At 34.6% G+C, this 23,779-nt stretch overlaps 2 protein-coding genes across 2 annotated transcripts; one reads left to right on the top strand and one right to left on the bottom strand.

The window, feature by feature from the left end:
- The first annotated feature begins 4,721 nt into the window (after positions 1–4,721).
- On the top strand, positions 4,722–10,638 carry LOC110031084 (60S ribosomal protein L13-1-like). Its single transcript, XM_020734125.1, has 4 exons — positions 4,722–4,894; positions 9,504–9,620; positions 9,706–9,839; positions 10,107–10,638. Exons 2-4 carry the CDS (start codon positions 9,512–9,514, stop codon positions 10,485–10,487), a joined length of 624 nt encoding a protein of 207 aa, XP_020589784.1. The 5' UTR covers positions 4,722–4,894; positions 9,504–9,511; the 3' UTR covers positions 10,488–10,638.
- Positions 10,639–12,086: 1,448 nt separating this feature from the next.
- LOC110031089 lies at positions 12,087–23,009 on the bottom strand. The gene is made up of 4 exons (XM_020734130.1): positions 22,083–23,009; positions 12,941–12,996; positions 12,663–12,852; positions 12,087–12,493 (listed from the first exon to the last, which is right to left on the bottom strand). The coding sequence occupies exons 1-4, from the start codon at positions 22,848–22,850 to the stop codon at positions 12,167–12,169; spliced, it is 1,341 nt and encodes a 446-aa protein (XP_020589789.1). The 5' UTR covers positions 22,851–23,009; the 3' UTR covers positions 12,087–12,166.
- Positions 23,010–23,779: the final 770 nt, after the last annotated feature.

Here is a 23,779-nt window from a genome sequence, read left to right as displayed (position 1 = left end):
ATTCAAGCCGAAATATATATATATATCAATACAAGAAAAGGCAATCTAATTGATGATTTATTGTGGTTGCAAATATAGTCTTAATTTATCACGGCATAGCGATGAAAAATTAATCTTTAATTTCGACGGTATTACTAAATTCATACCCATCACTTCTGAAAAGAAAAACATTTGACTTAACAACGGTGAAATATTCTCAGTATAAAGTGTGAACCACAATTTCAAGAACAACACGCTATCGAAATACTTCTTGAGGGCATCCATAGACTAGTGGCATTCATAATTTATGATTGATAGCAAAGCATCAAGCCTCCAAGAAGATGCAAAGCAGTTAAGTCTTACGGAAAAGACAGAAGCCAAATTTTACAAAGACATTTGACAAGAAATCAAGAAATGTCTCGACATTTGATAAGGGCAAGCAACCAATGCAAGTACAACCCAAGCAAAAGAAGCAACAACAAAAATCTAAACAAACCTAAACCCTAAGTGTCTTTTGTGCTTACTACACATTCACCATCTTCAAATATTTTTAACATCTATGTGTACATATCCTTACATGACATGACACCAAAATTAATCAGATGATTTCGATTCTTTGATTCATCCTAGAGGTTGAGAAGTTTGAAAATATTCCGATCATACTTATCTTGAATTTGTTCTCGATTCATGTAACCTCGAGTTTAACTTATGTGCATACGAGTTTATACTATATAGTCGGGCCGCTTCATGCTACCCATGCTAGCCGGTAATTGTTACGTCATATAACTTGCTTCCTGATATATGCATGACACTTTTTTTTATTTTTGAAGTTGAGCATATCAAGCCGACAATCCCAAGAGAAAAGCTGATCTACACGTACAAACATTTGATAGATGAGCTTCAAACATTATGGAAAACATGTGTGATGGCTTATGACATTGGTACGAAATAGAATTTTCAGTTGAAAGCCGCCCTGCGATGGACAATAAGTGATTTTCCAGCGTATTAGATAATATCATGTTAGAGCACCACACAAAAATTGGCTTGCCCTTAAATTAAATCATATTTAAACTAAATCCTTCTTAAGTTATATATGTTGGTTGTAGTTGAACACTCCCTAAGGAGGTGTTTGGTAGCACTTTTTAATAGGATTTATCACCAAATTTACAAAATATAGCCAAACAATAAAATAAGGGAGTTTTATGAATTTTTGGATTTAATTTTTTGAGTTTTGCCTTCGAATCCATGAGGAGGGTGATCTACCCGATTTAAGATTTACGGATCTATTTAATCCTGCTAATATCAAATCTTGCTTGCAGTCGAATACCCCCTACATGTAATTTGGTATCATAAAGACATGTTATAACACTTTGGTTCATAAACATATGCATAAACATACATACCACCCAATTCTTATGCATTTACATATCTAAACAGCTATACATTGTTTCTTACATGCGCACCTGGCAAAACTTTCATATAAAAAGAAAAATACTACATGAAGCCTAAATTTAAATGTACATTATTTCGGCATCTTGCATATAAACCACCCAAATCCTTTGTATTTATTTATTGCAAAACTAATATTGCTTTATACATTCACACCAACCCAAATCTTACATATACCTTAAGACGATCATAACTTTAATTTTTAAAAAGTGAAATACACAATTTCATGCATAAGAAAGGTGCCATAAATGTAAAACAAAATTAAGTGGTTTGTATGTAAATCCTCGAAATTTATCATTTCTTCCCAAAATGAAGTGAAATGAATGTAAATCCTAGAGCTCTAGTTAGATACTCTTACAAGAAGTTATGGAGGATACTTTTTGTATCCCTAATTCGATTTCAAGAAGCTACCGACGGCTCAAAAATCGTCTAAATTCACCGGTGCTTTGGTGAACAAAGAGGATAAATAAGAGGAAGAGGATGAAGAGGATAAGACCATCCATTTATTTGGAACATCTTGTGATTTGTTTTGTGCCACAGATAAATCTCATCCTACCTTCCCACCACGACGACTTACAGTCCTTGCCTCTCTAATTCGGTGTACAGGCTCTCGGTAGCTTCTAATTTAATCGCACAACACTCCTTAACTGGCTGGAGCATCTCCGGAACGACTTTTGACACCATCTTGCATCCCCTCTAGCCGGAAAGTGCTCGGTTGATCCCCTTCTTAAAGAAGAAGGCAAAACGGCTGGGATCAGATGAACTTGGAGACGAAGCAGGTTTCACTTGTGGGTTTCGTAATATTAAACTTTCGATAAACTCCTGAAATAAATTAAGGTCAATCATTAAATCACCCAAGGGCTCTAAAAAAAATTGATTGTTTGCAATAACTCATATTTCACTAGGTAATTAGCCTTTGTTTGAAATAAACAAGTCAAACATGAACAAATTTTTTTAGCTCGATCTATAATTTATAAACGAGTTGAACACAAATAAATTTTTCTAGCTCGATTTCTATTCAAGCCGAACACGAACAACCCTTCGCTCGTTCTTGTTTGGCTTGTTTTGTCTCAAATTAAATAAATAATTTAAAATAATATAACTATCATTTTTTATATTAAAATTTAATGATATAATAAATAGAAAAATATAATATTAAAAAATATATTAAATCATTCAAATTGAATATTTTTATTCTTAAATATCTGAAATTAATTTTATCTCATAAAATGTCAGCAATCTTAAATTTTCTTAATACCCAAAAAATTTGCTGAAAGAGCCCATGGAAGCCCCTGTTTACATATCTCCCACACAAATCTTCCTATTTACATATCTCGCACACGAATCTTCCTATTTACCCATACAGCACCTAAATTTTCTTAATGCCCAAAAAATAGCCTCTCTTTCCCGTCACCTTTTGCTGAAAGTGCCCATGGAAGCCCCTGTTCGCGATAATAACTCCCTGGCCTAAATCAACCTCCACATTGACTTCAACTGCCCTGTGGCTGTAAATGAACCAAAGCACTCAATGAATAACTCAAACTCAACTTGATTAAGACTTAATTATATTCGTTCAAATAAGTAAATAAACAAAGCTTGAACAATTTTTAAAAGCTCTAAGTTTGAATGTACTAAATATAAATATAGTTAAACTTGTTCATTTATGTTGACAAACAAACTAATTTATTGTCCAACAAGTAACTTGTTAAATTCTTGATATTAAACTCGATGATAGCTCATATCGTATATGATATATTATATAAATTTAATTTAATTAACTAGAATTTATTTAATTTTTACTTAACATAAATATAATATTATATTAAAAAAAATTAGATTAATTATTAATTATATATTTATTTTCTTAATTTTTAGTTGTTATATGTGAAATTATATAAGACTTGTGTGCTATGTTTGAAATACCCCTTACATGTGAAATTACAAACCTCACTTTTTCTCTTGCCTCTTGTAGTTTCGCCTCTCCCGATTTTTCCTAAAACATATGAAACCCTTAGTTGCTACGGCATACAAGCAACAAAAACAACAACTAGATTGTGGCATGCAAGGATCTTTGAAACTCTAGTATTTGTTATATCTCTTCTCTCTAGTCTGCTCAGATGTCTTACCTGATTAACTCATATATTTCTCATCCTCTCTCGCTCTCCACTTCACGCACTTCAACTTCTTTAAATCCTATAAATCCTCTTTTAAATTGCATTTACTATATCTGAGATTTAAGCACAAAAGAAGAGATATCATATTTAAGATTTTGTATGGTTTAAAATTGTCATTTCTCATGTTTAGGGAATATCCATATTTTAAGGCAAAATGGAGGGAAAACGAGATTTAAGATTTTTTAGTTCGTCATTTTTGTTGATTGGTAGGATTTAGTGTAAATTATTTAATAAATTTTTTATATGAAAAATCTACAAACTACTTTGAATTTTAAGTTAATTTATTAGTTCTTTTACATACTTGTTCACTTGTCATTAACAAATCAAGTTTAAACATTGAAAAAAGTAACTCAAGCTCAATCGAACATGAACAATTTATAATTATACAAAGCCAAATCAAAACAATGATATACTTTGATTAAGCAGGGGCAATTTTCTTGCTCTTTATCTCTTAAGTTTACAAAAAAAACTAGATGCTCACTGGGAAAACCTGATTTGGGGATGATTACCAGTAAGAGGATAAAATGACGTAAGGAGGGGTGCTCGATTCTGAAAGTGATCAAACATATGTTTGTGGAAATGATATGCAAATGATGATTCTGAAAATTGTTTAGCTGCTTTGGTGATAGAGCTCACAACTGTTTTATTACTATACTCCTTCAACGAATAACATTGAGTGTTGTTATCTATGTTGGAAGCACTGATGGAGAAAAAGTAAGGATATTTTATGGTACTCCTAAAATGGAAAGAAAATTTAAAAAAATTATAGCATCTGGACACTTATTCAAATATGCATAAGATGTCCAATAACAAAGTGCCTTTGGGCCCACTGAATATACGATTTGGTCAAAGATTGTCCTTGGATACCTGACATGTCCTGATATAATATTTTTTATATCTTCGGAGGGGAGATTTCAAATTAGAGTTTCCGATTAATTTTTTTTTAGGGGCGTTAATAGACGGAAATGTTTAAAACATGAGGTTATTTTTTGGGCTATTAAACAAAATTTAAGTGCTTTTAATGTAAATTTCAAGATTTATCGGTGAAATATGTAAATGAAAAAGTTTTAGGTGTCAGGTATATAAAAACCCCCCAATGTTATTCTATATATACGATTTTTCAAAACCCTAAACAGCTAAACCAACGCATTGCGAATTGCGGCCACGAGGCGAAGGCGGCGAACGGACGAGAGGGCGAGGGCGAGGCGAGGTGGCCGGACGGGCAACGGGGCGAGGGCGACTTTGATTCTGCGAAAATCTTTCCTTTCCATCCCAAGGGCTTCGCCCAAGAGGTGAGATGTTATTTTATCGCTTCGGTTAGGTGAAGAGAGGCTGTGCAGCCTCCGATCACACTGTGAAGTAAGACGGTTCTTGGCGAACTTAGTTTTTTTTTTTCTTTTTTTTTTCTTTCTAGCGATTTTTTTTCTGTGGATTCCAAGTTTCCAACCAGCCAAAGGTTCTTCAAAATCTGATATTTTTACCCAAATGTTCTTCCCAGATCTGGGTCTCTGTATCACTGCGATATATATATATATATATATATTGGTTCTTGGATCAATTGTCAACTAACACTAAGAGCTGTTATTTTTTTTGGGAAATTTACATACGCAGCACACAATTCTAATGGATTTATTTCGATCCCTTCTTAAATTATTGAGTCAAAGTTTTAGTGTTGATGTTACATTTCTAGATTTTTCTGGTTTTTGTGGTTCTATTGTGGAACTGGTTTTCATCAAATAAATAACTAAAAATATTATTTTTATAATTTATAATAGATCATTTCGAGCTGAACAACAGCCTAAAGCAAACAAATCTATCTTAATTCAAACCAAACACGAACATACTCTGCACCAACAATTTCGAACACAGCCTACTTCAAACAGCTTTTAAATCGAACGAGCCGAACACGAATAAGGCCTTGGCTCGCTCATGTTCGACTCTTTTATAGACAGGTCAAGGAGTTGGTTAAAACACAGTTTACTTTATTTTCGTTTAAACATTGGATATTTTTAAATAGCTTGAACTATACAGAATTAGTTTTTGGATATATTTTGGAGTTGTTTGGTTTGCTTGAAAAGAAGTATAGTGTAAACAATACTGTTTAATTGAAATATAATGTGTTTGAAATACGTTGGAATTGTTTGATTTGGTATGAAGTAAATGCAAGAATAATACTGTTTAATTATAAATATTGTATTGAATATAAAGCTATCCTTGAAAGTGTTGACATCACAAATATGATTTATTCGATTACAAACTTAGTTAATTAAATTAAGTGACGCTTGATCAAAATGTGGTAAGTTTATAACACTTAATACTTCTGGGGGTTCATCTAGGTGTTTGCCAAATCATCATGCGTATTTATACCTTATTGGTCGATTGAGAGGAGCATTGGTTTCTTTCAGACTTAAATCATATCTTTATATGGAAAATACCTTTCGTGTATTAGTGAATGATTTGGAATCAAGTAGAATTTTTTCGTATTTGATTAAGTTTGCTTCTTTGTTAGTCACATGTGGAACTTTCTCAATCTTTTTGAAATTATCTGTACAAGTAACTCTTTCACCAGTTTTTTTTTTCTGTCTTTGGAATAATTTTACTTCTTACATGCGGTGCTATCATTGGGGCAATGAAGATGAAAATAACTTTCATTAGGCTCTAAATTCACAACTAGAAGATGATGAGTTCATAGAAACGGACAAAATCACATTGAAGCATGTATTTCACCATCTTAATCCTTTTATACCATAATGCTTATCAACAGCCTATTGTTCTTGAGCGATATTTATCCATGATGTTTAGCACCTTGATATCCTTTCTAAGATCTCCAATACTTAAGAAGGCTTTATGGAAGTATACATCAAGTCCTCTAATTGTGCAATAACTTTACTGGTGAGTCATTTTATTATGCCCAGTAAAGTAGTCAGTAAAGTAGTCTGTGGTCTTTTCAATTGGTTATCTCGATGCTATTGTCAAGCTATCTCATTTGATCATCTAAGTCTGCTCTGTAAATTCACTTTGCAAGCTATCTTAGTCATCCCTCTTGATCACCTTAGTCGGCTAAGCAAATTGATCGATCCTCTTGGTCATCTCAGTCAACTATCTCATTTTTTTAGCAAATTATATCATCTAGCTCTCTCGATCTTCTCTGTCGGTTTATCTTGGTAAAATTGGAAGACAACCATCATTACCATCATGACTATTTCAAGCATTCGTCTTCTTGGAATATTCTCTATTCTCTCCACGTATTTCAATGTAAGTGATTTCATCATACTCCAAATTTCTTGTAATACATAATTACGTATGTATAAAATGTATCTTAGCTAAATTTTGGTAGGCTTTTCAATCATCTCATGTCCAACATGACACTCAATGTTGCAGCAGGTCCAAATGATTATACTTAAAAACGACTTACCACCCATTTTTATACATACATAATTATTTATGTGTAAAATGATTCATAGCTAACTTTGGTAGGCTTCTCAATCATCTCATGTGCAACATGACACTCAATGTGGCGGCAGGTTAAAGGATTATACTTTTAAAGACATTCCACCCATCTTTATTTTAATAAAACTCCTAACAAAATTTTTCATCTTTCTTAGATATCAAGACACAACATCTTGGTATGCAGGTAACACAATTAAAGGTTATAGACAATAAGAATGTCATTATTAAATTAATTTAATATGAACTAATTATAGTTTGATATTTGTGCGAAGAAAAAAAAAATGTTTTTTCCTCATGAAAGGTGCGACAATCATGATGTTTTCAATTGCTTAACTTAAAGTCTCTCAAAAAATATCCATTCGAATTAACAATCCAATTGTACTATCGTTAACCACCCAATAACTCTTTATCCCTAACATTTTCCCCTCGGTTTATTTTCTTCCTATGTGAACCCCTCTAATGGATTACTCTCCAACCCTCTTTTTTGAGTGAGGAGAGTTTTTTTTTTTCAAAGACAGTCATGTGCATAGTTTTTTTTTTACTATTCTTTTATAGTAATTTTGTGTTTTTTTTCAAGGTGCTGGTCTAAATTCTTTGTAAATTTTAAAATCGGCGCGCAGTGAACTTTTAAAGTTACTCAAAGAAAATGTGTTTTTTTTAAAGCAAGCTTGAGAAGAAAAGATTTTGTTTCTTGGTGATTTTAGTGCTAAACTCTATCTTAGCAAACATAAAGTGAGTTTTGTGGTTGATGGTGCTGGCTTCTTCAATGGTGGAAGATCTATGTTGCCTTGGAAGGTGTTCAACCTTGTGGTGGTGAAAAACCGAAAAAGGACACCCATCTTTCTGAATAAAAGAAAAAGAGCCAAAATGATGTTCTTATCCAGATCCATTCAGAAAGCGACAAACACTTATTATTCTTTAAAGTACTACTTTTTATTCTTTGATGGGATCTTCTTAAGCCACATGGAGGAGTGCATTAATTACATCATATTTGAATTTATTATGATTCAACCTATAAATTAATGAGATGTAATTTTGGTTTGGCATGAAATTAAAAAAAACGAAAATCTTTGGAAAGTTATAAATAATGACTCCATTGAATTTATTTTGTTATAATAGGATGACTTTTACATTGCATCCTGCCGTAGAATCTTAAAGTCCACCACTCAATATTTGAATTCTCTGGCTCAAGATAGGCAGAGAGAGAGATGGGAAATGAATGTAAATATATTGAACAATTTGCTACACTACAATAATTCTTTGTTGATTTGAGTGTTATGGATGATCAAGATTTGTGGATTGTTGGAAGCACCGATCTCGAGGTAACTATAATAAGCAGAGGAAATATGTTTTTTAGTTCCATGACTTAAATATAAGTGCTTGCGTTCAAATCTTCAATAAAAAGGTTATTTCAAATTTGAGCTTCTTCATTTGGCTTGGTTTTGTATTCTCAACATTAATAAAGTGGAAAAATGCAACAATTGGCTCTGGCCCGGTTAGTTTTTGGGCAGCATCATAATATGTTGGTAAAACCCTTTCACTTTATAAGCCATTCCTTCAAGATATCGAACTAATAAAAGGGAATTGATAGCGTTGCCTTGCGTCACTTTCTTTCACCTTGAAGTTGAGCAGAATGATTAAGTACTTGAGCTTAAGCCTAGTGACTTCCTTCTTCAACAAAAACAGCACCTCCTTACATCACTAATTAGTTTTGGCCCTTTCAGCATTCCTTTCGTTGAGGGTTTGCATATGCTTATTGACTAAAATAGCTGTAGGGTTTTCACACTCCCAATTGTTTACTGATTTTTTATTCGGGTAATCAAACAATTAGCCCGTTGAGGAACATTCAATCATATATAATTAATTATGGAAGTATTGATGGTTCTATGCTGTGAACTTTCGAGAATTGTTATGTTTTTATATGGAGCATTCCTCATGCAAACTAGTAGGATTCTTAATTGAATTTAAACTTGTAGTGACACCCATTCAAATATTGGTATTAGTAGTAAACATTTTTATAACTGATGAGGCGCTGTCAGGAATATGAACCTCAGTTGAAAGAAAAAATCATTTCTATAATTTGGGTTGGAACTATGGTGAAAGTAGTGGTTGAAACTAAGGCGTCTTTTTTGGCTTTACTGCCTGAAGAGATGTAATCATTATAGAGTAGACTTTGGGAGGATTTCTTCGGAGGGGTTGAGAATTACTATAAAGTGTTATTTTTGTTATATTTTTGGTGAATGATGTTCTCTGCACAAGTTTTCAAATATGATTTGATAGTAGAGGGAAATAATGTATGCCCCAAAGTACAACGTGGGAGGTCATTGTCTTTTTTTGATAGGAGTTCATAATTGATTAGAAGGGATATGTTTATCTTTTAAGTCATTGCCTTCGTACTTGATGGTACTTGTAAACATTTGTTTTAATGTATTATTATCATTGATTTTACAGCTGTTATCATGGTGAAGCACAATAATGTGGTGCCTAATGGCCACTTCAAAAAACATTGGCAGAGATATGTTAGGACATGGTTCAATCAGCCTGCTCGCAAGACTAGAAGACGTATTGGTAAGGATCATTATTTTTTACTTCTTATATTTCTTTTTTTTTTTGCTCATTGTTTATGGATTAAACTGTTGGTTGGGTAATGCAGCTAGACAAAAGAAGGCAGTGAAGATCTTTCCCCGCCCGACATCTGGCCCCCTTCGACCAATAGTCCAGTGCCCAACTCTTAAATATAATATGAAATCTAGAACTGGTAGAGGTTTCACGCTTGAGGAGCTCAAGGTAATTTTAAAAATTTTATCAAAGTTGCTCATATTTACTATTTTGGTATTTTTATTGCTTCTTAGGCCTTCATTTGACTGTCTTCATGTAGCTTTATAATTTATGCATATGCTTGCTACTATAAAAACTACTATATCTTTTATCCAATTTGGGCTTCCGTTGTATTTTGTTTAGACGCATGCCAATTATATTTACTTCCGTTGTATTATTATATCCAATTTGGGCAGATGTTGACAATGAGTGCAATATTTTTGGTATATTTCTTAGGCTGCAGGAATTCCAAAGAAGCTTGCTCCCACAATTGGCATTGCAGTGGATCATCGTCGGAAGAATCGCTCGCTGGAAGGTCTCCAAGCCAATGTTCAGAGGCTGAAGACATACAAGGCGAAGCTGGTTATCTTCCCTCGGCGTGCTCGCAAGTTTAAGGCTGGGGATTCTGCACCGGAGGAACTTACAACGGCGACCCAGGTGAAGGGTGACTACTTACCTATTGTCCACAGGAAGCCTTCAGTTGAGTTGGTGAAGGTTACTGAGGAGATGAAGGCATTTAAGGCTTATGGGAAGCTTCGGGTGGAGAGAATGAATGCTAGGCAGGTTGGTGCCAGGCTGAAGAAGGCTGCAGAAGCAGAGAAAGAGGAGAAGAAGTGAAACTGTTAGCCAATCATAGCCAGAGGCTTTGGTTAGTTTTCAGCTTATTTGTGTTTTTGACTATGTTGTCTTTGTTTCAAGGGAACGTATTTGTTTTGGAATGGATGGATGACTGTTGCTCTTTTCATCTAAATTAATTCGGCTTTGTTTCTGCTTTAAGAAATCTATGTATTTTCTTGAATTAAGAGTGCTGAATTATTTTATTTTTTGGATCTGCTGTGTTTGATATTGATATGGGTACCTACCGCTAACACGTTGTTCATGCAGAGAAATGATTTGCTGTTACTAATTTGATATGGTAAATTAGGTTATATTATTGGGCCATTTTCATACCCCCATCACACAATTCTTATGTATTTAAATGTCTCATAAGTAACCTTACATATTTACACACATACCACTCAAATTTTAATATTACATCAAAAATAACACTTATATTTTTTAAATCATGCATTGTTCTAAAGCATAGAAGTGTGATGTACATAAATATGATCCTTTAGGTGTGAGATGTGAGATGGGAAAATACGTGAGAATTGGGTGCTGTGTTTGTAAATTTTCCTATATTTATTCTTAGGCTGGTTTGTTGTTATGGTTGTGTCCTTACGTAAGACTTGTTATGATAATAATGATAATAATTATTTTGTGATTGGTTGGATGGTTGCTGTCGAAGTTGTTAAATGTTGCTGTGTATTGTAGTTTTTAACTTATTTAAATATTTCTTGTTAATACTTGATTTGTTATTTAAGCCGAACTTTATAGATTTAATGTTAATTTATTTGATAGAGGTTTTCAAATGACCAGACGTGAAGGTGCTACATGAATAATGACTATGATTGGTGTCTTGATCAATGATTACCCCACAAATAAAGTAATTTAATTAGGGGCAATCACATCCATAGCACACAAATCATCACTTTTTACAAATTTTGACACCATTCATTTTTCAAATGCCCCATAAAAATCAAAATTCATGATAAAAGCTCAACAAGTATTTTTCATTTTTATCAAATCCTCAAAAGCTTTAAACGTGCCACCTAAATATTATATTTTGTGAATTACAATATTTTTGGTGATGTTTATATAATTATCCCTATTTTTCTATAGAAAAAATCACCTTGATTTTAAAAACTCTCAAAACACCTATTTTTTAATATTTTTTAAAATAATTACAATTATCAAACATGTTTTAATTTGAAATAAGTATAAATAAAATAAAATTAAAAATTAAAAATAAAAAAAAACAAAATTGTTTTCAAACAAGGCCTAAGCATTCATTGCATTCACACTAGCCTTAACTACTAAAAAAAAAATTCTCCTCATTAAGAAAAGTGATTAAATATAAAAATTTCCACTTCCATTAAGAGAAAAATCAATGATGCAATCTCCTTCAAAATGAAAGACCATTCATCTGACAAGGATATCAAGAAATATAGTAATCTCTTATAAGAATGCATGGAAAAAAAAATTGTCCAAAATTAAGAATGCATGAAAAATATATATATATATATCAATATCAATGAACCATAAAGGTAATTAGGTAATTGAAAAATATTATTAATCTCTTATAGTAAAGTTTGTTCTGATATAAGAATGCATGAAAAATAATAATAGAAAAAAGAAACAAAAGACAAAGTGCAAAATTATGCAGCAAAATATTATTAATGATCGACTCATAAAGGTTATCTGACAAAAGGGTATCGAGAAATATAGTAATCTCTTACACGTGAGTTACCATCTCTGGCGAGAATGCCTTCCAGGTCACCCATTATCCTCGCCAACCAGATCTCAAGATTCCTCTGAATCTCTTTCAAATTGCTCCTAATGGAATCCAGAGACCTCCTCCTTGCCACCTTGGTCTGGCCGACCAGTTCAGTCTGAAGGGTGTTTAGTTTCTGCCTCGTCTCAGTGGCTCTGTGCTGCAGCATAAATGCTTCAACAAGGAACTCGGTTTGCCGCTGGGTCCAGAAATCTGGGCTCATACTTGCCTCACAGCTCTCACTTAGTTGCTGAGTCAATGAAACCAAAACAAAAGTTTTTTTATCTCGATCATAATTAAAACAGTGAACTGATTCGCTTTGAGAATTATAAGTAAATGTAGGGGCCAACTATTTTGAATAAATAAGCCAAAATTAAAAAATATATATATTAGTGATTTGGCGTGATGATCGAGTTTACCATTTTCCTGCACAAATCATCAATCTTTCCAGCTAGAGATTGGTAACGCTTTGCTTGTTTTCTCAACAAGGAAACTTTTGACAGTTCCCCTTCTTCAACATTCTCTAGATTACTCAAGCCTTGCTCCAGTAATTTCAGCTTGGAAGAAACACCTGCAGCATCGCTGCTTACTTTCCATGGATACTCCCTCCTGAAAATGAGACAATTAATTAAGAGAGATTATTATCCTGCAAGGCTGCGAGCATCCAGACCATTTCTTCGGTTCTTTAGTCAGATACCTTGATACAAAATGCTTCGTAACGTACGTTGAATCATGAGAATCAAAATGGGTATCCTACAGAGATTGCATTCATACAAAAGTTATGATTAGCAAGTTAAAGAGGCAAGTTTAACAGACAATTACAATTATGTACGGAAGATAAATTGAGAAAGATAGGCGAGTTGGGGGAGGCAAGGGGAAAAAAAGGCATATAATGATCTTTCTTTAATTAGGAAGCCACAAGTATTTGCGAGCAGTTAAGAAGCAATGGAAACAAATTCTATAGCAAGAAATAATATCAACCAGGGAAGTTTTAGTAACCATGAATTATTCTTAACAATATGATCTCCCTCCTCTTCCATGTCATTGTGCTTGTGACCAAGTGCCACTTTGTTGTCAACATGTTCTTACTTTGACCTCCGAGCTTCACTCCTCCATTCCAATGCCAATCTCTTTGCTAAGATGCATGACACCAAGCACCTCATCAAAGAGAAGGATCCTAAATCTTTGACTCTTTCACCTCATCGTAATCATTAATGTTGAGTGGAGCTCCCATTCCATGGTTTCTTTTTACTTGATGAAATCTCGTCAACTTTAATACGTCATCGGCCCCCTTCACAATGACTGACATATGTTACCCGCCTTTGCACTCCACATCATTTGCACTTACAATTGATGTACACTCTACTACAACCATGTCCCTTTCCTCTTGTGGCCGCACTTTACCAGATTTTGCTTATTACTAATCTCCATTGTCAACCACTGGAATAGTTTCTCTTTTGCCTCACACATATGCTCACCGCTACAATCTCTTCTCAATTTTTATTGGTGTCTCTATCAATGCTCTCCATTGACGCAATTGACGATGCCTATAGTGTCTCCCACCATTGATAGGCACTGTTCATCCCCTATTTGAGCATCTTATACATGTCTTCTCATAGATAGATGACCACCACCTCTCTGTAAGAACCTTCAGGTAAGGAAAAAAGATGACAATAAAGTGAAAAGTAGCTTTTTCATATTAGTGGATATTCATAGTAGGAGCAGAGATTTCAATAATAGTTATTTCATCAAATTAAGAGTTAGTTTATGTTAGCGTTGGAGCCCGATAGGATTTTTCACCTATGCTTCCCGCTCCCGCCTTTCGCTCCCCCGATTGGGAAACGTTGCGATCTAGCCTCCCGCTCCGATCACGAAAAGTCGCAATCCTTCACTGTTTCGCGATAACCGCTGCTCCCGCCTCCAAGATCGCGAAACGTCGCATTCTGTCTCCTTTAAGTTGCGAACAAAAGAACTCTCCTTAAGTTTTTAGAAGTAACGACTTTGGTGTTCTTCTTCGGGTTTTCTCGAGACAGAGGAAAAGAAGTGCAAGAAGTAGTTCCTTACGGTGAAGGAAGAAAAAAGAAGAAGAAGAAGATTGTTCTCCCTTGGCTTCTTCTTGGTGGCTTGTGGCTGAAGAGAAATTGAGTTTATTCTCTTGTAAGTTTATCTTCTTCGGTGTATCTCAGTGTAGAGTTTTTTTGGTATATCTCGGTGTAGAGAGAGAAGAATAGAGAGAGAAAAAGAGAGCAACGAAGTGAAAGATTCTTCTTGTAAGTCGAGTTGATTACTGGTGTAAATTCCTCAAATAATAAAATCCTCTACAACTCCGTGGACGTTGGCAATTTGCCGAACCACATAAATTTGTGTGTTCTTTTCTAGTGAAATTTTTCTCGTTCTATTTTTCACTTCGTCGATCGATTGTTTTCTATTTCAAGACACCAAAACAACTGGTATCAGAGTTTTGTTCAAATCTGAGGAAGAATGATGGTTGCATATAAAGTGAAGGTTTCAGGAATTGTGAAGTTTGATGACACAGATTTTGGTTATTGGAGAATGCAATAAAGAATTACCTTTATGAGAAGAAATTTAATCTTCCGTTATTGGGGAAAAGACCTGAAATGATGGATGAGACTGAATAAAACTTGTTGGATCAACAAGTTCTGGGAGGTTATTCGATTGAACCTATCGAGGTCCGTTGCACACAACGTCGTCAAGGAAAGGACAACTGCAAATCTCATAGCAGCCTTCTCAGATATGTATGAAAAGTCATCAACAAATAACAAGATGTACTTGATGAATAAGTTATTCAACTTGAAGATAGCGGAAACACCTGAATGATTTCAATACTATTAAGAATCAATTGTCGTCTGTTGAAATTAATTTTGATGATAAGATACGCGCGCTGATATTGTTGGCATCGTTGTCAAATAGTTGGGAAACCATGAGAATGACAATTAGCAGTTCTGCAGGTAAATCTAAACTAAAATGTGATGATATTCGTGATTTGATTTGTGTGCATGAGATTCTGACGAGATCTCAAGTTCGAGTTCAGCACTGAATGTTGACTTCAGAGGGAAAAATGATAGGAAAAAAACTCAAATAAAAGGAGATCAAAATTAAAGTCTGATCAACAAACAACCTGTTGGAATTGTGGCAAGACTGACCACATAAAAAGGAACTGCAGGAATCTTAAAAATATGAAGAATGATAGCGCAAATGTAGTATCTGAAGAAGTACAAGATGCACTATTGCTGACAGTTCAGAGTTTTGTTGATGATGGAAGTGAACCACAGAGTTATGAAAAAATCTTATTGTTCCACAGACAGAGAACCACAGAGCTATGAAGAAATCTTACAAGATGAAAGTTCGAGCAAGTGGGAGCTGGCAGAACTTCCACCAGAGATGAAGGCATTACACAACAAGTGGATATAAGATAAAAGTTCGAGCAAGTGGGAGCTGACAGAACTTCAACCAGGGAAGAAGACATTACACAACAAGTGAATGTACCAAGTGAAAATTGAGCTTGATGACAGTAAGAGTTATAAGGCTAGACTTGTTGAAAAAGACTTTTAGCAGAGGCAGAATATTGCCCATGTAGTGGGAGTTATAAGCAAAGACAAGAGTAATCTAGGAAATAACTTGGAGGTGGAAATCTATGTTGACCATGCTGATATGTTGACTGAGGGTGTTACTCTTGAGAAATTGAAGTTGTGCACAACTTTAGTTGGTCTTCTGGTAGTTGGTCTTCTGGAGACTTTAGTTGGTCTTCTGGAGTGAAGACAGAGGTTTTGAGTTGTAGAGGTGGAAGATTCCTGTTTAAAGAAAAAGACGACACCGCTGGTGGAGGATATTAGTTTGAGGAAAGAGATGTTGTTGTCTGTGTATCGGTCTCCAAGTGGGAGATTGTTAGCGCTGGAGCCCGATAGTATTTTTCGCCTATGCTTCCCGCTCCCGCCTTTCGCTCCCCCAATCGCGAAACGTCGCGATCAAACCTCCCACAAACAGCTCCCGCTCCCGCCTCCCACTTCGATCGCTAAAAGTCGCGACCCTTCACTGTTTCGTGATAACCGCTGCTCCCGCCTCCAGGATCACGAAACGACGCCGCCTTCCGTCTCCTTTAAGTTGCGAACAGAAGAGCTCTCCTTAAGTTTTCAGAAGTCACGATTTTGGTTTCTTCTTCAGGTTTTCTTGGAACAGAGGAAGAGAAGTGCAAGAAGTAGTTCCTTGTGGTGAAGGAAAAAGAAAAAGATTGTTCTCCCCTAGCTTCTTCTTGATGGCTTGTGGCTGAAAAAAAATTAGGTTTATTTCTCTTTTAAGTTTATCTTCTTCGAAGTATCTTGGTGTGGAGTTTCTCGACGTATCTCGGTGTAGAGAGTGAAGAACAAAGAGAGAAGAAAAGAGAGCAACGAAGTGAGAGATTCCTCTTGTAAGTCAAAGTGATCGACTGATGTAAATTCCTCAAGTAGTAAAACCCTCTGCAACTCCGTGGACATAGGCAATTTGCCGAACCACATAAATCTGTATGTTGTTTTTTGGTGTGAAATTTTTCTTGTTCTATTTTTCGCTTCATCGATCGATTATTTTCTATTTCAAGACATCACAACAGTTTAATTTGTAATTCTTTATTGAAACTTCTATTAGGTTTTAGGTATTCATTGCTACGTAATTATTTCTTTCATTTCTTTATCATTATCTTTTCATTAAGGGATCTATTGATTTTGGAAACTATTTCATATACTTCTGCTTATATGTTCAACTTGCAATTATTTGTACATGAATCTTTCCTCACAAAATTAAATTCAGTTAGTCTTGACCTTTAAGGCTTATCCTGAATACAAAAAGACTAATCAGGTTACAATGCCTATTTCAACTAAAATCATCCAATCATAACGTCTTATCCCAATTAATTGGGTCGATGTTATGAATTTAATTTTTAAATTTATGTTTGTCAAGTGTTGTTTGAGAAATCAATCATTTTCTTGCCAAATCATTTGAATAACTTCAATCAACATTACCTTAGATCTACCCTTTCCCCTCCTATTCATCCAATAGTAATTTTATCTACTTTCATAATGGTTGAATAGTTTAACATTCATTGTACAGGCTGAAACAACCTATATCGGTTTTACATTACCTTAAATTCAATAGAATCACTCCAAATCACTTCTCTAATATATCATTGATTGATTTACTTTTCCTAATTTTGGCACATATAGCTTGAGATTCTCATTGATGTTATGCTCAACTTAAATATCAATGACATCTATAGTGTCCACATTAGAATCTATACAAAATCATCAGCCTGATTACAATTTCATAAAATATCTTCTTGTCAAATAAAAATTTGAGGCACTTTTCTTTTTTAACAATCTAACCATAACTCTAGAAGTCATACGTTTCTATCCTCATTTATATCTCCATTATTCTATACAATAGATCTAAAGTACCTTAACCTAATTCCTAGGTTTTATTTTATCGTCTAATAATTCTAATTGATATTAATATCACACCTACTGCAGAACATTGTCTTTTAATCAATGTTCTATTTTTTTTTCAATAATTGCCTCAATAATTACAACCACATCATTTATGCCAAATAAAAAGACGCACCAAAAGCCTCATTTTCAATATTTTTTATAAGCATCATCATAGAAAATGCAAAAAGATATAAGAATCATCATGTAAGTTTGATGTAATTGAAAACACTGATCATTCCATATGTATATAAAACATATTGATAATGGTTGGTGCTTTGTCATACATGTATTAAAAAAATATCAACACAATTTAAACACACCTCTTGTGCCTTCATAAAAAAACCAAATCTCGTAGTACTCAAATCACATTCTTTCTTGTTGAGAACTGTATATAATTTAGCGTCCTCTTTGTAAATAGAAAATATAGAAAAGTTTGCGGATTTATTTGTAAAGAAAAATATAAGGCTCTCTATAAGGGGAAATTTTGCGTAAGTCGTCCGTACATGAAATACGTACGAACAACTGACGCGGTATAGCACGAAAAAAAACACCTCACCGGTGTATAGCATCCGTCGTTTGCATGTAGCTAGCGTACGGACGACGTATGCAAAATTTTCTCATATATAAGCCCAAGTCTTTAATGAATAGATGTGATTTTTCTAAAACAACTATTTTAATTTGGTATTAGAGCTACCTAGAGAGCCGTCAGCTAGAATTGTGTATAAAGAGTCGAAGCTCCCATATAACAAGGAAGATCGCAGCTTCCAAAAAAGTTGAAGATCGCGACTTCCAAAGACACTAAAGATTACGCCCAATCCACCATCGGCTGCTCGATTCGAGCGCACAAAGACCCTAAACTCCCGTCTTCTCTTCCTTATGCTTCGTCCTAGCGAAGCAATCCTGATTAGAGCTAATTGAGAAGATAACAACGAGAATGCGGCGTGACTCTCGCGATGCAATCATGATTAGAGCTATCTGGGAAGGCAACAACAGGAATGTGTCGTGACACTTGCAATTAGATCTAACTGAACAGGCAATGACAAGATCACGGGAGACAACTGGGAAGGCAAGGAATAGCGGGATCGAGGCAGTGGCGTGGAGCAAGTTCTACATAGCCAGTGGTTTTGTGTGACACTTGCGACGGAGGGGGTGTAGACCATGGGCTTCATACGCGACCAAGAGCAGGAGTGGGCGAGTGTGTAGGAATTGGTGAGCTAATTTGCTCTCGAGGGAGAAAGTAACAGACAAAACTTCCACTTGATTCTTCCCTTCTTTTTTATGCTTTTTAATTGTATCTCTTAATACAACAATCACATTGATCTTGTTGGCATAAAATAAATTTGATTCTTCAAACTGATGTAATTATTTAGCATAAATTCTAGTACTCTCCATCAAAAATTAATTGTATGGCTAATAAGCTTGATTCTTCTATAGCTAGCATAGCATCAAGAATTTTCTTTATTTTTTAACATTAATATTATAATACCACTTCTATAATCAATGGCATCCTCCAAAGATTTAATAACTAAACCACAATAGTATCTCCTATAACCCTCTTAATCTTAATAAATATCGCATTTAGAACTAAAATCTTACCTTTATAAATAATCTTTAAAGCTAACTTCAATTTTTTATCAATCAATAATATTACTTCATTATATTGCTCATTATGCTCTTCCAAAATAATTTCTTCCCTAAAACTCTCCTTTAATAATTTCTTAAAATAGTATTTTCAACTTTCCTTGATGATTTTTATTCAATATAATTTATCTCACTTCTCATGCATCTAACTTAATCAAAGGCTCTAGTTTTCTTCTCTCTTGTATTGATTATTTTATATCTCTCTTTTTATCCTTTCTTAGCACAGAGTCTATCATCTAAGTCATCAGAAGCTATAATTATCTCTTTGCTCATTACAGCTTATGCAAAACTTCTAGTTTTGTTACAATAATTATAAGTATTGATAGTATTCAAATTATTTTCTCCTTTAAAAATATATTTATTTTTTAATAACTTTTTTATACCTTCTCATTCCAACAAATATCATTATCAATAAATGACAAATTTGCAAACTCCCATAGAACTCCTACAAGTATCTTAAAAAAAAGCCATCTTATTATACCATATTAGGTTAAGATCAATCAAAAAATTTCAATCAAATTCCCTTAGCAATCTATCATGAAAGCTTAATAATTCCTGACATTTTAGATTCCACCACCTTATTCGAAAGCAATAATTTAATGTAACAATTTGTACATACTTTTAAAATATACATTGATATTTTCTACCATATGATATGTGATCAATCACTTTCCCAGAATCTTTTAATCTGTGTTAAATTTTATTCATTTCTTCTGGTGAAAAAATCATTTTCATTTTTTGACTCCACTTTTGTAAGTAATTATGTGTTCTCATTTTTTTAAAGTATGTTTTCATATTCACATTATCATAAACAGCCATAAAATCATGTATAGCTTTTATCATTACGTTTCTCTCCTATTCCATAACATCCATGAATCAGCTCATAACCCATTCTACTAAAATCCATACTCCCACTTAAATTACATCTAATAAATAGTCATCCTTCCTAATCATTATTACACTACTTTTAGTCACGAGATATCTCGTTTAATAGAATTGTTTTATCTATCAAGTACTACAACAACCAATATATTTCAATTTCTTTATAGACAAAAAAAAAAAAAATCTAGTCTTATTTTGTAAGAAAGAAAAAATCTAGTCTTATTTTGTAAGAAAGTTAGATTACAAATTTTGCTAGAAAAAAGAGTGATAAAGATAGAAAATAACTAATAAATCATTACATTTTTTTTCTAGAGACAAAATATCTTCTCCAACTTTCATTGAGAAGTTACTTTACAAATTTACTAAAAGAAAAGTTATTAGAGTAGGGAAAACTGCTATAATTAATTTTAAATTTTCTGGAGACAAATATCTTGTATAGCATAAGAAAGTTATATTACAAGTTTTGCTAGTAGAATAATCATTCATCTCTACTTAAAATTGATATTTTAAACTATCTTTTGATAGAAATTGAGAAGCATAATCACTTATCACATTTAAATATCCTCAACAACAATTATCTTGATAATAATCAATTTATCATTAACATTATTCAACTTAATAATTTTATCTTTCAAATCCCTATCCACTAAAATTCCAACTGAAATCCTATCATCTTAATAATATGATTTCAAACATATAATAAGTTATAATCTTCCCCAATAACTTCATATTATTTCATTCCCAAAATCTTGCAAACTATCAATATTTACTTTTTCATTTAATCATCATATCCAGCAATTCATTTTATCTTCCTACTGAAAGTCCCGAAGTTTCACGCAGTGAATTTAATTCAAGATTTAGATTTAATCAATCATCGCTTGCCTTTCACTATAATCAGTTTAAACTATGATACATCACTTATTACTTAAGGATGGCATCCCACTCACCCTTTCCCAATTTTTGCCACAAACAGTTTAAGGTGCAGCATGCCACTTAAGAGTGAGGTTCTATCAAGTCTTCATCTATTTCTCACTAAAAATGTGTAAATTCGTGAAATTTTGCTTCTCGGAACAGCCTAGGAAATCGGAAGTCCTCGACGGAAACATTGTTTGCTTTCTGAAAGAAATAGACCAGCTTCTCCACCAAAGTTTAAGAGGGATGCCAAAATTTCCTTACAGAGCTAGATCGGTTATCACAACTATAAGAAAAATTTTAGAATAGTTTACAAATTCCTTGAGAACTGCATCTGCCTAGCCGGAAATAAGCATGAAAAATCCACCAGCATTTGATGTTTTTCAATTGTCTTTCTTTTCACCTTTTTTATAAAAAAATTATTTTGTGGTGCGGGGAAACCATAAATAGTAAGAGAAGATGGGGTTCATAAATGCAACCTGAAGTTTAATAAAATCGTCAGTAATCACGTTTGCTCTACATAAAATCTAACTACTCATAAAAAACGAAAAGATAAGATTGAGAAATTCAACATTACGGCTACACGGCATAAGATATACATGATAAACGATCGATTTCGGCAGGCGGAGGCAAATTGTCCAACATTTAAAATAAGGGGAAGATAAAAAAGAAGCAAATATAGGAAGAGATTATAAATTACTGTTTCAGTAGTCACGGATACTCTGCATTAAATTGGACTCTACTCATGAAAAACGGAATCCAGGGAACGTAAGATTTAAAAGAAAGCAAGTAAATTGTCCTAATATCGACACAATGCACGAGATATACATAATAAGCGAACGATTTCAGAAACTTTAGTAAAACGGAAAACCTCCAAAAATCGATTTCAGAAACTTCAGTATGAGGGAAACCTCCAAAAATCCTAACCTGCCATGCTCCCTTCGGGCTCTCCATCCACCGCTTCGAAATTTCTGAAGGCGGCAAGGAATCTTGTCCAAACCCATTTTCCCGGCAGTACAACATCGCCATTTTGTCGATGTCGTCGCTCCGCTCAACAAAACATGCGTCAAATACCGGATCTATCCCCTTCGGAGTCCTAATCCTCCCCATCCACGAATAGTCATCGCCACAACCGCCCTCATCCTCCTCATCGTCGCCCAAAACCTTTTCCACTTCTTTCTTCCTCATCCCATCCTCCTCTCCTTCTGCCGGCTCCGCCCTCCTTGACATGAAATCAATCATCTCGTCCCGCTCAGCCAAGTCCCGCTGAAGCTTCTCGACGGAGCACCGAAGCTCGGCTTCCGAGCGTTCCTTCTCACTGAGTTGCGAGCGGAGTGTGGCGATCTCGTCAGCTGCGGCTTCGATCTGCTGGAGGAGGCGCTTCTCCTCCAGCTGCCATGCTTGACGGTTGCTAGAGAAGATCTCCGCAACGCGGGCGTTGGCTTTGGAGTCCTCCTTCCGACGGGAGCGAATCTGGCGGAGCTGCTCCTCGGCATGGAAGAGCCTGAGGGAGAGGATTCGGTTGCGAGACTGAAGGGAGAAAACATGTGAGAGCGAGGAGCGGGGAAGTAAAGCAAGGAAAACCGAAAAGCTGAGACCGAGATAGGAAGAAAGCAGAGCCGATGGGGCGTCTTCTTCCATAGGGAGGGAGATGGAGGAGGGTTTCGGATTTGGATATTCTTCTTCGACCGCCATAACTCTCAACGAGCGGAGCAGCTAACAACTGAAATGAGAGAGCGAGAATAAAAAATCAAACAGCATGTGCTGCGGTTTTTTAGTTGCAGACAAAAGTAAAATTAGCTTGGTAGCTCCGATTGTTTCTGAAAATTACAAGAACTTTGATAATGATTGTAGTGCGCCGGGATATGTAATAAGTCACCCCTGACAGGCCCGGCGGTATTTTTTTTCCCAATATTTAGGCTGTGTTCGGCTACATTACATAAAATTCAAATCTTGTTCAATTCGAATTTGTCTAATAAATCACACTCAATAAAAAAAAGATGGAGAGCAACAAAACTTGCACCGTATAGGGGAAAAAGAGTGATCTTGGGGCTCTCAGATCCATTTTGATTCTGTTTGGTTTAGCTACAGTTTTTTAGTTTCTTAGCTGCTGTGGGGAAGCTGGTTGTTTGTCTGGTGCAGCTGTATGAAAACAGCTGTGGGGCAGCTGTTTCTGAAAAAAATGATCATTCTACCCCTTTATAAAACAAAAACTTCAATTGGTTCAAGAATTTCCAGAGAAATTGAAAGTTTGTCAATCTTTCCCTCAAGATAATGCATTTAAATAAACCAAATCATGTTTAAGCAAATAGTAAACATTTATATTGAGGGTCTATTTGGGGAATTTTTATTCGGTACGTGCACCGCATGAAGCCTTACATGCGGTACCGAATAAAAATTTGCCACGTGGAATGCGATTCCACATGGCTTTACAGCTTAAAAATAAGTTTTTTCATGTATTCCGACCCGACCCGATCCCGCCCAAAACAAAAAAAAGCGCTTTTTTGTCATTTTCGATTCCCGCCAACAGAAGAAAGTGACATTTTGTCTGCTTTAGGGTATTGGTATCTGGTATATTCTCATTTTTTCGCTCATGTTCGCTGGAGCTGGTTCGATGGAAAAAA

The sequence above is a fragment of the Phalaenopsis equestris genome, unplaced genomic scaffold (genome assembly GCF_001263595.1).
Source record: "Phalaenopsis equestris unplaced genomic scaffold, ASM126359v1 Scaffold000765, whole genome shotgun sequence".
Taxonomy (NCBI): Eukaryota; Viridiplantae; Streptophyta; class Magnoliopsida; order Asparagales; family Orchidaceae; genus Phalaenopsis; species Phalaenopsis equestris.
Note: the sequence above shows the minus strand (reverse complement) of the source record. Positions and strands in the feature narration are given on the sequence as shown.

Excerpts from the sequence above, each read along its gene's own strand:
- LOC110031084 (XM_020734125.1), top strand. The coding sequence starts at position 9,512 with ATGGTGAAGCACAATAATGTGGTGCCTAATGGCCACTTCAAAAAACAT. Across the intron at positions 9,621-9,705 it reads CAAGACTAGAAGACGTATTG|CTAGACAAAAGAAGGCAGTG; the intron begins GTAAGGATCATT and ends TGGGTAATGCAG. Across the intron at positions 9,840-10,106 it reads TCACGCTTGAGGAGCTCAAG|GCTGCAGGAATTCCAAAGAA; the intron begins GTAATTTTAAAA and ends TATATTTCTTAG.
- LOC110031089 (XM_020734130.1), bottom strand. The coding sequence starts at position 22,850 with ATGGCGGTCGAAGAAGAATATCCAAATCCGAAACCCTCCTCCATCTCC. Across the intron at positions 12,853-12,940 it reads ACGAAGCATTTTGTATCAAG|GAGGGAGTATCCATGGAAAG; the intron begins GTATCTGACTAA and ends TCTCATTTTCAG. Across the intron at positions 12,494-12,662 it reads ATGATTTGTGCAGGAAAATG|CAACTAAGTGAGAGCTGTGA; the intron begins GTAAACTCGATC and ends TCATTGACTCAG.